This window comes from Zea mays, chromosome 2 (assembly GCF_902167145.1).
Source record: "Zea mays cultivar B73 chromosome 2, Zm-B73-REFERENCE-NAM-5.0, whole genome shotgun sequence".
Classification (NCBI taxonomy): Eukaryota; Viridiplantae; Streptophyta; class Magnoliopsida; order Poales; family Poaceae; genus Zea; species Zea mays.
The window spans coordinates 238,153,086-238,165,126 of NC_050097.1; the positions used below are offsets into that span (position 1 = coordinate 238,153,086).

Sequence of the window (12,041 nt, forward strand, 5' to 3'; positions counted from 1 at the left end):
CAAAGAGTAGTGGCTGGAGAGTTGTTCCTATAATTTAAAAAATGTTTTGCTGTATTTTTGGGTTTTTTCGATTCTTAATTTGTCGAGTGTTTTTCTTTGCCAAGTGTCCGAAAAAAGTATTCGGCAAAGAACCCTTTGCCGATAAAATGTTTGCAGAGTATTCTTTGTAAAATGGCTTTTGCCGAGTTCTTAGACACTCGGTAAAGAATGCGATTCCGGTAGTGCTTTATTATTTTGGTATTGTTCTTGCGTCACAACATTAATTCAATATATCAATTAGTTGGAAAATGGACTTATGAACTAAGATAATTTATTAAGATTTAGAATTCTTATTCTATATCGAGTGTTTAAACTTAATAATATTATATAATATTTTTTATCGTATAGCGGCCCTCTTATATAGTAATCCTGGCTGTGCCTCTGGTTGGAGTTGGAGGTATGTTTTTGAAAACCCACCCTTTACTGCACTTTCACTTTCAGATGCACAATAATATCACTATGACTATTTCCAGGCTCCGGCTTTGTTGATCTGAAACGGGCTTCCATCGGTACTCCATTCAAGCAGAAACAAACAGGTTACAGGCATACATTATACTGTTCGCCAACAGTTCCCTCGGGTCGCTCCATTTCTTTACTGACACGTGAAATTGGCAAACAATGGAGAAAAAAAACTAAGTGCAGGAAATTAATTATACTGATTTCTCACACCTGGAGAAGAATAAGTTCCCAACGATCGTAGTAATAGGAACAGAAAGATCAGAAACTAATTTGGGCGCCCTACGTACAGTTCAGACGTTTAGTATCAGACTCTAAAAGTGTAGCTAGACCAAACATGCATGTAAACACAACGATAAACTTTTGAGTACAAATAGCTTACAAATAGCATGTATAAGCAGTTGGACTGTATCTGATCTGTGTTCATTATTTGATAGTATCATGGTGTTACTGGATTATTAGGAGCACACCCGGCCGGCCCTATGAAGAGCAGCTGAGGTACGTAACCGAGCTGGACCATAGGCCTATTGTATAGCTTTTCAACCAGAGGCCTGCATTCTAGTAGCAGAGGCCTGATCACAACATCGACGGGAGAAGAAAAAAATAAAAATGATAAATTAGTCACTGAACTGAGTACGCACCTGATGAAGAACAGTCCACCTAGCTGACCTAGATTTTTAGCACAAGAGAAGGCTAAACTACCAGCTCTGAACCAAGACCTGCAATTCCACCATCATGCATGGAAACGAAGACGGGAAGGAAAAAAAAACACAAGACTGACGGAAGAGGGAGAAGACAGCAACTGCACTAGCGGACAAAGCGAGCCTCACGCAACGAGTGGAACGAAGAGGAGGGGGGGAAGTAGCACAACCAAAGCTGGTAGATATAGGGAGGAGTGGGTGCACAGGCCGGTCAATGACGCTAAGCACAACTGCTTGCAGGGCGCAATGGAAGAGAGAAGCCTTGTCAGACCAACAACAAAAGGCATGGGCGCTATACTTGGTGTTAGTTCTATGCAGTGGCGGAGATCAGTGTATTAAATCGCGGGCTAAGAGGTTTAGCGGCTGGGTTCCAGAACAGCTAAGTCCAGCTATAACCGGCTATAGCGGAAGCTAAACATTTTTGCGGATTTGCAAAAAAATAGAGTATAAATTTGACACAGATGAATAGATGAATAGACGACAAATTTGATAGTCATACATATTGCCATACATATAGGAGTTCAGCTCTATACATGACTGCCGTAAAATGTCTGAGCAGCTTAACTTAAAACAAAATGTCTGAGCTCAGCTTAACTTAAAACAAAATGTCTAAGCTCCAAGACATTGAGATCATTAGTTTAGTTCACAGTTCACCCAAAATGACTGTCCACAAGGTCAAATATAACATTGTAATCTAGCATCAATCAGAATCAAAGGCATGTGGAGACTTATCAGATTCAGAGAATTCCATTGCAATGTCACCATCTTCTGAATCCGATGAGGACTGCTGCACTTGAACTTAAACATCACGCATCAGAGACTGGAGGCTTCTTAACTTCTTTCTAGGCTTCATAGACCTCTTTCTTTTTGCTTGTACTTGAACTTGTGCTTGTGATGTTTGTTCTCCCTGTGATCTTCCATCTTGCGCTGGTTCAACAACATCATTCGGAAGAGGTACAATACCAGTAATGAATTCATTGTCATCATCACCAACAACATCATCTACTTCCCTCTCTAAAGGATCTCTGTCTATTCTCTCCTTCTTTCCCCTTAGCTTGGAGTTAAATTTAACAAACACAAGGTCTCTCATCCTATCATGAAGTAGCCTGTTTCTCCTTTTTGTATGAACCTATGAGTGAAATAGTGAACATAAGATAACATGTTTGAAACAAGATTTGAAACAGTACAATAAATATGGTTTTCTATGCATTTGGATAGTAGAGCTTGCAGTTTTACTACTAAAAATATTCACAAGTGGCCAAACAGATCCCACATAAGTGTATTTACCTGTTCAAATACGGACCAATTTCTCTCACAAGCTGAGGAACTACATGTTAGATTTAGAATTTTTGAAGCCAATATCCTCAGATTAGGTGTGTTTGTACCATGGTTTAGCCACCACTTTGCTGCATAAACAAGTTAATAATTACATAATTGTGAAAGAGGCAAGAAACAAATTGAATTCTGAAACCATGTATTCAAAATAGAATCACCTGGATTAAAGTTCTTGTTTCTCCTTTGCCTTATGGCAATTTCATGTCCAAATAAATGTCCCTTGTTGATCTTGGTACATGTAGAGTTCTTCAATTATTTTGTCTTGTGTTTCTTCATCACCAATCATCTTTGTAATGCAATTAATCACTCCAGCTCTAAAGGATCCATCATGCTCAATTTCAGACTTCTTTGGATAATAAAAGTAAGGATTCAAGTAGTACCCAGCTAAGTGAAGCGGAGTTTTGAGCTTGCTATCCCACCGCTTATCAATAATATCCCAAGCAACTTTGTAGCGGCTCTCATCATTGTCAAACCTCTCAGAAATTTCTTTCTTTGCCTCAAGCATTAATCCATGAAAGAATCCCATTGCCGGTACATCACTGTCCAGTCTCCTCAACACATTTGCCAATGGTTCAAAAAAATTTACAGCTATATCAACATTTTTCGAAAAGGTTTCAGATCTCACAACTTTATTGGCTTTCTTTCCCTTGTCCTTTTTCAAGTAACCCAACTCATTAAGTTCATCTGATCTGAACAACCTTGTCAATTCTTTCTTGTTATCAAGCAAGCTTTTCAAGTTCAAGTAGGCAGTAGCAAATCTAGTAATCCCAGATCTCACCAAGTCTTTCTTCAGAAACTTTCTCATCAAATCTAACACCCTTGTGTGAGCATACAAGAAATTAGTGATCTGCCTTGCACTTGTGATAGTTTGCTCCACTGGCTCAAGCTTCCCAAGATCCTCTAGCATGAGATCTAGGCAATGAGCAGCACATCCATTCCAAAATATTGAGGGCCTCTTTGCTGTCAATAGGCTTGCTGCTGCTGTATTGACACTAGCATTATCAGTCACCACTTGGACAACATTTGCCTCCCCAATCTCCTCTATGCATTTGTCCACAAGGTCAAATATGTACTTACCATCTTTTCTCTCACCCGAGCAGTCCACTGAATCTAAGAAGCAAACTCCATGAGCACTATGGACGACTAAATTCATCACTCCCCTACCCTTCCTATCTGTCCATGCATCTGTCATGATTGTACATCCTGTTTGCTCCCATGATTCCTTGTGGTTCTTGAAACCATCCAATACCTTTTGTTTCCTTTTCTGCAAGAATGGTCCACTCATCTCATAAGGACTAGGCCCTCTCAAACCTTTACCAAATTGCCCAATGGCCTCAAGCATAAGTGCAAAGCTAGGAAGGGTGACTGTGTTGTGTGCAATACTAGCTTCATAGAAAAACTGACATATGTACTCACAAGCCTTATCCCTTCTCTCTTCTCTTTTCTGAGTTGACAATGTTGTTTGAACCTTGTTGCTAAGGTTAATTCCTTTATGCATCATTTGAACAAATTCTTCAATAGTAGAAGGTTTATAAAATCTGTCAATAGTGCCACCACGTACCACTGTTCTACAGCTAAGGCTACTAGAACCTTTTGTTGGCTTTTGCTTCACCACAAGGACTTCATTCCCAAGATCAATATCCACTTGCTCACAACTTTCATCTTCTCAGATGTCTAAGTTAATTTCATCTCTCTCTTTCCTTTTCTTTTGCTTTATGGTCCTTTTCTTCTGTATTCTTTGTAAGCAAAGCAATCATATCTTCTTTCACATCACTTGGAACCTTCAAACACTTTGTAACATTATTCCCTTTAATACCAGCAAGGTGCCACTTAATTCTTGTAATCCCAGCTTTGCATAGCTTGTCACAGTACTTGCACTTCAGCCAATGCTTCTTGTTTGCATCTGGGCAAAAACAATGAGCCCAAGCTACATCATCTGAGTTGATAATAGCTTGTGGTGCTGCTGCATTTGATACAGAGGCAGAGGCGACACTTGATGGAATAACTACACAATTTGAAGACACATAATGCATAATATTAGGAAAATGAAAAGCTTTAAACAGATGAACATCTATTGAAGAATGTGTTGCGGCCTACCGCCTACATCAATGGAACTACTACAACTATTTTAATCACGTATAAAGCAAGATACTGATAAGAAATTTAATTGTCATTACAACATTGCTTGCCACTACGACGTACGTTCTGTCATGTGAAACCTTGACTTCTTCAAAAATACGAGTTGCAATATTGCTTGTATTCAGGTTTCAAAGTATATTCGTGTTGGAAATCCATAAAAAGCCGTTAGCGCTAACCAAATGTTCATCAAGCTTGTGAGCTAGAGTATGGATCAATAACGAAACAAAAAAAATAAGTAAAAATACATTTGTCAGCAAGAACATTTCTTCACGTTAGCACCATCCTAAATTATAGTTCAGCTGTTGACCAGGTTTAGGTACATGGTACACGGAGAAGTCAATAAAATTGTTTTAAAAAAGGTATCAATAGAGTGTCTAGATTGTTAATCTATTTGCAATATCAAATGCACCATCGCAGCTACACTTTTTTTTGCAGTGTCTATACTTTTATATATATCCACCATTGAATATTTTGGATTAAAGTTCATCGGAAAGAAATAGGATGATACTCAAGTGAATGATATGGTAAAACAATCATAACTACAAGTCAATGTGTTGCAGCCTACCACCTACATCAATGGAACTACTACAACTATTTTAATCACCAAAAAAATGCTGCAGAAAACATAGCTACAAGGGACTACACTACACGTCACATGAACATCTATTGAAAAATACATGCCTGTTTGCTTCTCTTGCTGAGACATGGTGCCGGTTCAACTGGACAACAATTGGAGGTTGGAGAGTGGAGAGAATACTATTGGAGTGCTGCCTTGATTGTTGCTACTTGCTTCATTGCTTACCGCCAGCAGGGAACCAACGTGTTGAACTTGAACTGTTGAAGCCAGCCGCCGCCATCAGGTTGAAGCCAGCCGCCAGTGCCTTTTGGAAATGAGAGTCTGAGCTAGGGTTCGCAGTTTTGCACAAGAAAAGGTAGAGGGAGATAATGGGCTGGGTCGGACGCGCGCAAGAAAATGGCCCAGGTTTGATTTAGCTGCCGCTAGAAGATGGCCCATTTAACGGATTTCACCGGCTAATAGCGGCTAATAGCGGTCAGCAAGCAATAGCGGCAGAATTGTAATCTCCTAGCGGCATTGTTTGCCAGAAGCGATCTCCGGCGATAGCGGCAGCGATCTCCGGTGATTTAAAACATTGGCGGAGATAGGCCTATGGCTAGTAGGGCCTGTGTCTTACTTTTGGACCAAATAGTCTCTAAAGGTCCATATACTGGCAAGTATGGTTAGCTGTGACTGTTGTCCAAAGAGCTAGTTTTTGGTGTCTAAAGGTCTATACATCGTTTTCAGTGTTATATTCGGCCCTATACTTAAAGAGATTCTAACTCCGCCACTGGTTCTATGGGATCTTTGCTGGGTCACACTTAGTCGATCTGAGGTTACTTGAATGAACAGTAGTGAATCTACGCGTGTGCTCTCACTGTGAACACATAAACAGAGGTGATTAGGACGACATATTGTTGCCTTACAGTGGTGGAGATGGATTCAATCCTCTCCACCACCTCCTCCATTCCTGCTAGAGGTGGCTCAGTCGTCGAGATTCGAGGCCGCCATTAGAGTTGTCGTTCTTCCAGTCACTCCAACGCCTAGGCGATAGGGTCCTGTCTGTGGATTTGGGTTTAGGGCAAGATACTAGTGTTGGCTTTAATTTCCTACGACCCTTAATCCTTTATATAGCGTCGTGTGACAGGTGGCTCCAACCGAGGTTAGCGTGGACCCTCCAAATCAAGGGCCTGATTAAGGAGATGGACGATTGGGTTAATCCAAATCCAGTCACTGATGACTGGGTGTAGAGGACACACCCAACAATCTCTCCTTTGTTCTCTACATTCCTTATACTCAACGTTTGGGATTCCATCCCTTGACAAGTTTACACATAGAGACCAATGTGTGACAATGACCGATTAAGTATCACCACACTCAATGACTACAACATGATCCCCTGCTTCAGAACGAAAAGATACTTTATTAGGTTGCAATTTGTAGCCCCTGTGAATCAAGATCATATGCACTCCCTTAAACCCATGTCGGCTACATGTTGTCTTAACACGTTGGGTGGAAGGCCTTTTGTGAGCGATCCGCTAACATTGCTATCTTCTATTATGCTCAACTTTTATGGTTTGATCCTGAATTTTCTCCTTAACAACATAACACTAAATGACAAAGAACTTGACTTGTTGTTATAGGAGTAAAATACCGTAGGCTCATTATCGCAGTAAATTCTCAGTGATCGCTCTATGCTATCAACCACTCTTAATTCGGGTACGAATTTCTTCATCCATAATGCCTGCCCATTTGCCTCATATATGGCTACAAACTCAGCGTCCATTATCGACGATGATCTCGTTGTCTGTTTGCAACTTTTCTAAGAAATAACTCCCCTAGAGAGTGTACATACCCTAAAGTAGACTTCAGTCTATCTTTACAACCTCATCAGTCGGCATCTGCACAACCAACTATTCATAGGGAACTACATCTTTTGTATGTTAGCATGAGACCTTTTAGTACCTTGCACGTACTTTAGAGCCTTCTTAATTGTTTACAGTGTTCTATGCCTGTGTTGATTTTATATCTCCCAAGCAACTCGGTAGTAAATTCTAAGTTAGGCGAATATATATTTGAGCATACATAATGCTTCCAATAGTAGAAACATATGGTACTGACTTCATCTGATCTTTCTGACACTGATTCTAGGGACATTGATAATTCCCAAACTTATCACCCTTGACTATTGGCGCAGGCGTGGCCTTACACTGATGCATACTGTAATTCTTTATTACTTTTCTATATATGACTTCTGTGAGAGTTCTAATACTCCCTTATGTCTATCTCTGTGAAATTCTATTTCTAGAACTTAAGAGGCTTCTCCCATATCTTTCATATCAAAGTTCGAGGAAAGAAACATGTCTGTTTCCGCCAGTATATCATTATCACTACTACCTAAAAGTATGTCATCGGCATATAGAACAAGGAATTTTCCTTTCTTAAACTTTGCATAAATGCAATTGTCTTCCTCGTTTTCCTTGAAAACCAAACTTTCTGATAGTCTGATCAAACTTGATGTACCACAGTCTAGAGGCTTGTTTTAATCCATAAATGGACCTCCTTAGGTGACATCCCATATGTTCTTTACCGCGCATGACGAAACCCTTTGGTTGTGCCATGAAAACGTTTTTCTACTAACTCTCTATATAAGAATGTTATTTTTACATCCATCTGGTGGAGATCTAGATCAAAATGGTCCACTAATGCCATAATGATCCGGAATGAATCTTTCGTTGATACAGGTGAGAAGGTTTCATGGTAGTCAATGTATTCTCTCTGTGTGAACCCCTTGGCCACAAGTCTAGCCTTGTACCTTTCTACATTCCCTTTGGCGTCACGTTTGGTCTTGTAGACCCACTTACAGCCTACTATTTTGGCTCTTTAGGGAATGACCTCTAAGTCCCAAACTTTGTTTATTCTCATGGATTCCAATTCATCTTCCATGTCTAAAAACCATTTGGTTGAATTTTCACTTATCATAGCTTCTTCATATGTAGTGGGATCACCTTCTACATCAATGTCCTCGCTCATATAAATCTCATCACATTCTGTTTCTACACTTTCGTAAACTTCATAGTCGTCAGGAATCACAGATCGTCTGGACCATAGAGACCTTTTTAGACTTGGTTCTAGTTCTGGTTTGTTCTGGGGCTCCTACAATAGTGTGTCACTTGGCGCAACACTACCACTGTCTTGTGAACTCTCCTGTGCGACCGACTCAGAAGGGCCAGGCTACGCAGAAGGTGAAGAAACTTGCTCTATAGTAGCTGCACTGGGTGATGCAACATTTGCAATAGGGGTTTCACCTCATCGTTACAACCATTGGTGGAACCACAATAGGTATCGAGAAGTATGGTTTTTTAACCATTAGAATCGGTACATACGTCCTCTTTCGTAAAGGTCAACCTCTCTGAGTACCTTGCTCCCCTTGATCATGTCACCCTCTAGAAAAATGGCATGTATGGTTTCTATAAACTTGGTTTGTCTACCTAGACAGTAGAATCTGTAACCTTTTGATCTCTCAGGGTAGCCAATAAAATGGAAGCTAGTGGTTCTATCATCTAGCTTTTTCTGTCCAGGATTAAATATTCTAGCTTCTGCTGGACAACCCCATATGTGAAAGTAGTTGAGCGTGGGCTTTCTGTCATTCCACAACTCATATGGAGTTTTGGATACTGATTTACTAGGGACTATGTTGAGTATATGGATAGTGATTTTAAAGCCTCCATCTGTGGTAGAACCTCCCAAGTTATTGGGCCCACATGCACCTGTCCGTGTCTCAAAGACCTCAGACGGCTATGCATGTGCACCAGATAACTTAACAGGATATGTCCGAGTGTCCCAAGGACCTCGGATAAACCACTTACAACCAGGATCACAAGATTAAGTAAACACAAATCACACACCAATAATTTGCAGCGGAAATCTTATTACCAAATTTTACAAGTTACGTCAAGTTTACATTGTACATGATCGGAGTGATTACAAAAGTGACTCAAAGAAATAACTTTGAACTGTTATAAATTATTTGTAGTTTTGAAATATATGCTAGCTCAAGTGACCATTCTCAATAAGAAGTATAGAAGAGTTACTTAGACTTATAAGAAGGTCGTGCCCACCGGCGCTTAACACCAATCACAATCAAGTGACTCGAAACCTACAGCAACAATGGGTAAAACCCTAAGTACGCAAGTACTCAGCAAGACTTACCCGACTAAAGAAAAGACTTTCAAGGGTATGCTGGTTTTAAAAGGATTCAAGATAAGACTTGTCAAGAATCAAGGACTCAATTTTTGCAGAAGAGCTTACTAGTAGTGGATCCTTATGCCAAACTTTTACTTCACAAGTTAAGTACTTTTCCTGAATCTAGATTTGCCTAATCTAGAGCATTCACTTGTCCTACACTAGCTTCCTTTTAACCAAATCACAATCATGTTTCACTTATTAAACTACGATGCAGGGCAGTGATCCAGTCTTCATATCCGAGAAGTCTGGCGATCCGAATCGATTAATACCCAGCTGGGGATCTCCAACCACACGACATATGCTTCCCTTAACTCTTTTGCACATGTCTACCATTCCCACGAATCCTCCACCACATGAACAGGTCCGCGCCACCCGAGAGCACACCACCCCTTTTAGGTGGTCCGTTGCCAAGAGGGTATGTGTCACTCTCGCCATCTCTCCACTCCCAGTGTGCGATTGTCTTTTCATGTTTGGAATAGCTGGGTTCAGGCTTACCCATGATGAGGTATGTGGCCAGTTAAAGGGTCCTAGATCAGCAGGCCAACAATCGGTACGATCCTTAATCGACACAGACGGGCGACCTTGTCTGCTCAGCACCTGGTCTAGATTTATTCAAACCATTTTCCCATTTTTGGTACCTGACAGGGGTACTCTTTTCCAATGATGAGCCCACTCTGGCCAAAGTGGAGTCATCACCTTAGTTTGCTTTGATTTTTGAATCAAAAAGCTCATAACCATTGTTCTGCAATCATTCTTTTTGAAAACAAATGATTTTTCAGTTTCTAAGCAGGGCTAAGCATTATCAGTTCTTTTTATAAAACAGGGATTAAGGAGTTTCCAAGGAATGGTAATGCATCAATTGTTTATCACACAACTTCTATCAACCTAATGCATCATATCAGGTGATAAAGTATTTAAAACACAAGGAATGGGCAAATGCACCGGAGCTTGCCTGGGTAACACTAGGTTAGTGTTGTTAGACGACGACCACTTGACGATCATCCTTGTCCTAGCACTTGATCAGGCAGGTTCGTCCATCAGTATCACCATGCGGAGTAGCTCGCGCTTGGGGTCGACTTGGCTCGTCTTCCGCATCACATGGTTAATTTACGTACCTGAATGAAATGCATTATGCACATGAATGCATATATAACATATATATTTCAAAAGCCTAGTAAAACCTGGACTCCCTAGTATTAAATGCCAACGACTTAAAATAGTTATAAGAACAATCTAATCAACATCTTTAAACCGTGCGTCTTAATTAACCTAAATTACAGACTTAACTAAATCGAACATCACAATATACGTATGCTAAATCAATAACAATTACCGCGACCAACAATTATATTTAATCTAATTATATACCTAGTTGACTGGAATAACGAATCAACTTACCCTCATTAAATTCGACTTGAAACCACGAAATCACGACGCCTTTCAGCTCTAGCATTTCACCAAACACATGGTGAGTGCTGCATCGAATCGCGTTTCTTCTCCATCCACATAGAGAATCCTCCGGTCGCGTACTGATTTATTTCCTTCGGCGCCAAATCTTCTCGGATTTTTGGCGTGAACACAAGTGGGAGGCGTCACGTAGGAGCCAGCATCGGGGCAAGGCGACGGATCGATAACAAGCACCAAAGAGGGATAGGCGACGTTGTTGTAGACTCGGAAAGGGGACGAACGACGATGTCGATGTGTCGGCACCACGATTCCCGATCGACGAAGACGATGGTATGACGACTTATCGGAGCTGAGGCGAACGCGATCTAGGTACCATAGCAGCACGCCGATAAGTCCATGACAACACCACGAGGTAGACGCGACAACGCACGGCCCAACGGACAAAGGAGTGCGACGGCTGGCGAGCTGACTGAGGAAGTCGGCGCCGAGCTGTTGCTGCTCCACCGATGGAGAGGACCCAAAAAAATGACGAGGAAAGAGAGGAAGCTCTAGCCGAGCGCTGGCCGAGCGCTCCAGCAGCAAGGAGAAACTCACTGGGTTCACGCGATGGAGAGGACACAGTGAGCAAGAAGCTTCAGGAGTTTGAGCCTTTGGGAAGGGACGACGTGCTTGGGTAGGAGTAGGAAGTATGTGAGGGAGATAACCATATGTGCTGGCCTGATTTGGATCAGGGAGGCGACGTGGTGGCGTCTGGTGATGTCCAGGGACAAGAACTAATGGGAGGGAGCCAGCACATGATGGGGATAGGATTAAAGATATAGAGGACAGTGATGATAAGTGAGAAGATGTTTTTTTATTATAATCATTCTCTTCACCTATTGGTTTTTTTAACGCAATTACTATTCCTAGATTCACTCTCAAAACATAATTATAGTTTAGACTCAAAACTAGTGGAAAAATTCGTTTTTGCCTCAATTCAAAATGACACAAGGGGAACATAGCTCCGGCGTGATCTTTCTGCTCCAAAACTGATCCAGGTTTTCAGTCACCTGAAACTTCAAGTCAGATTTTCACTCCTTTTCCCATGCTGCTGGCTTGATACATCTCCTTACTAGGAGTTGATCTCCTATAATCACTCTCCAACTTTGCTTTAATGGGTA

At 41.1% G+C, this 12,041-nt stretch overlaps 1 protein-coding gene and 1 long non-coding RNA gene across 3 annotated transcripts; both read right to left on the reverse strand.

Moving 5' to 3' along the window:
- Positions 1-676: 676 nt before the first annotated feature.
- On the reverse strand, positions 677-1,495 carry LOC109944633 (uncharacterized). Its single transcript, XR_002267766.2, has 2 exons — positions 1,137-1,495; positions 677-1,046 (listed from the first exon to the last, which is right to left on the reverse strand). It is a non-coding gene; the product is annotated as an uncharacterized lncRNA (long non-coding RNA).
- Positions 1,496-1,662: 167 nt separating this feature from the next.
- LOC103648220 (uncharacterized) lies at positions 1,663-11,637 on the reverse strand. 2 transcript variants are annotated; one of them, XM_020548732.3, is made up of 4 exons: positions 11,476-11,637; positions 2,690-4,536; positions 2,484-2,602; positions 1,663-2,325 (listed from the first exon to the last, which is right to left on the reverse strand). In XM_020548732.3, exon 2 carries the CDS (start codon positions 4,030-4,032, stop codon positions 2,731-2,733), a length of 1,302 nt encoding a protein of 433 aa, XP_020404321.1. In that variant the 5' UTR covers positions 4,033-4,536; positions 11,476-11,637; the 3' UTR covers positions 1,663-2,325; positions 2,484-2,602; positions 2,690-2,730. The 2 variants fall into 2 exon arrangements, with proteins under 2 accessions (XP_020404321.1, XP_020404320.1); XM_020548731.3 differs by lacking the exon at positions 11,476-11,637 and having other exon boundaries at positions 2,690-9,017.
- Between the last annotated feature and the right edge of the window lie 404 nt (positions 11,638-12,041).

What these genes read in the sequence shown, in the direction of transcription:
- LOC103648220 (XM_020548732.3), bottom strand. Translation starts at nt 4,032, where the DNA reads ATGATGCATAAAGGAATTAACCTTAGCAACAAGGTTCAAACAACATTG.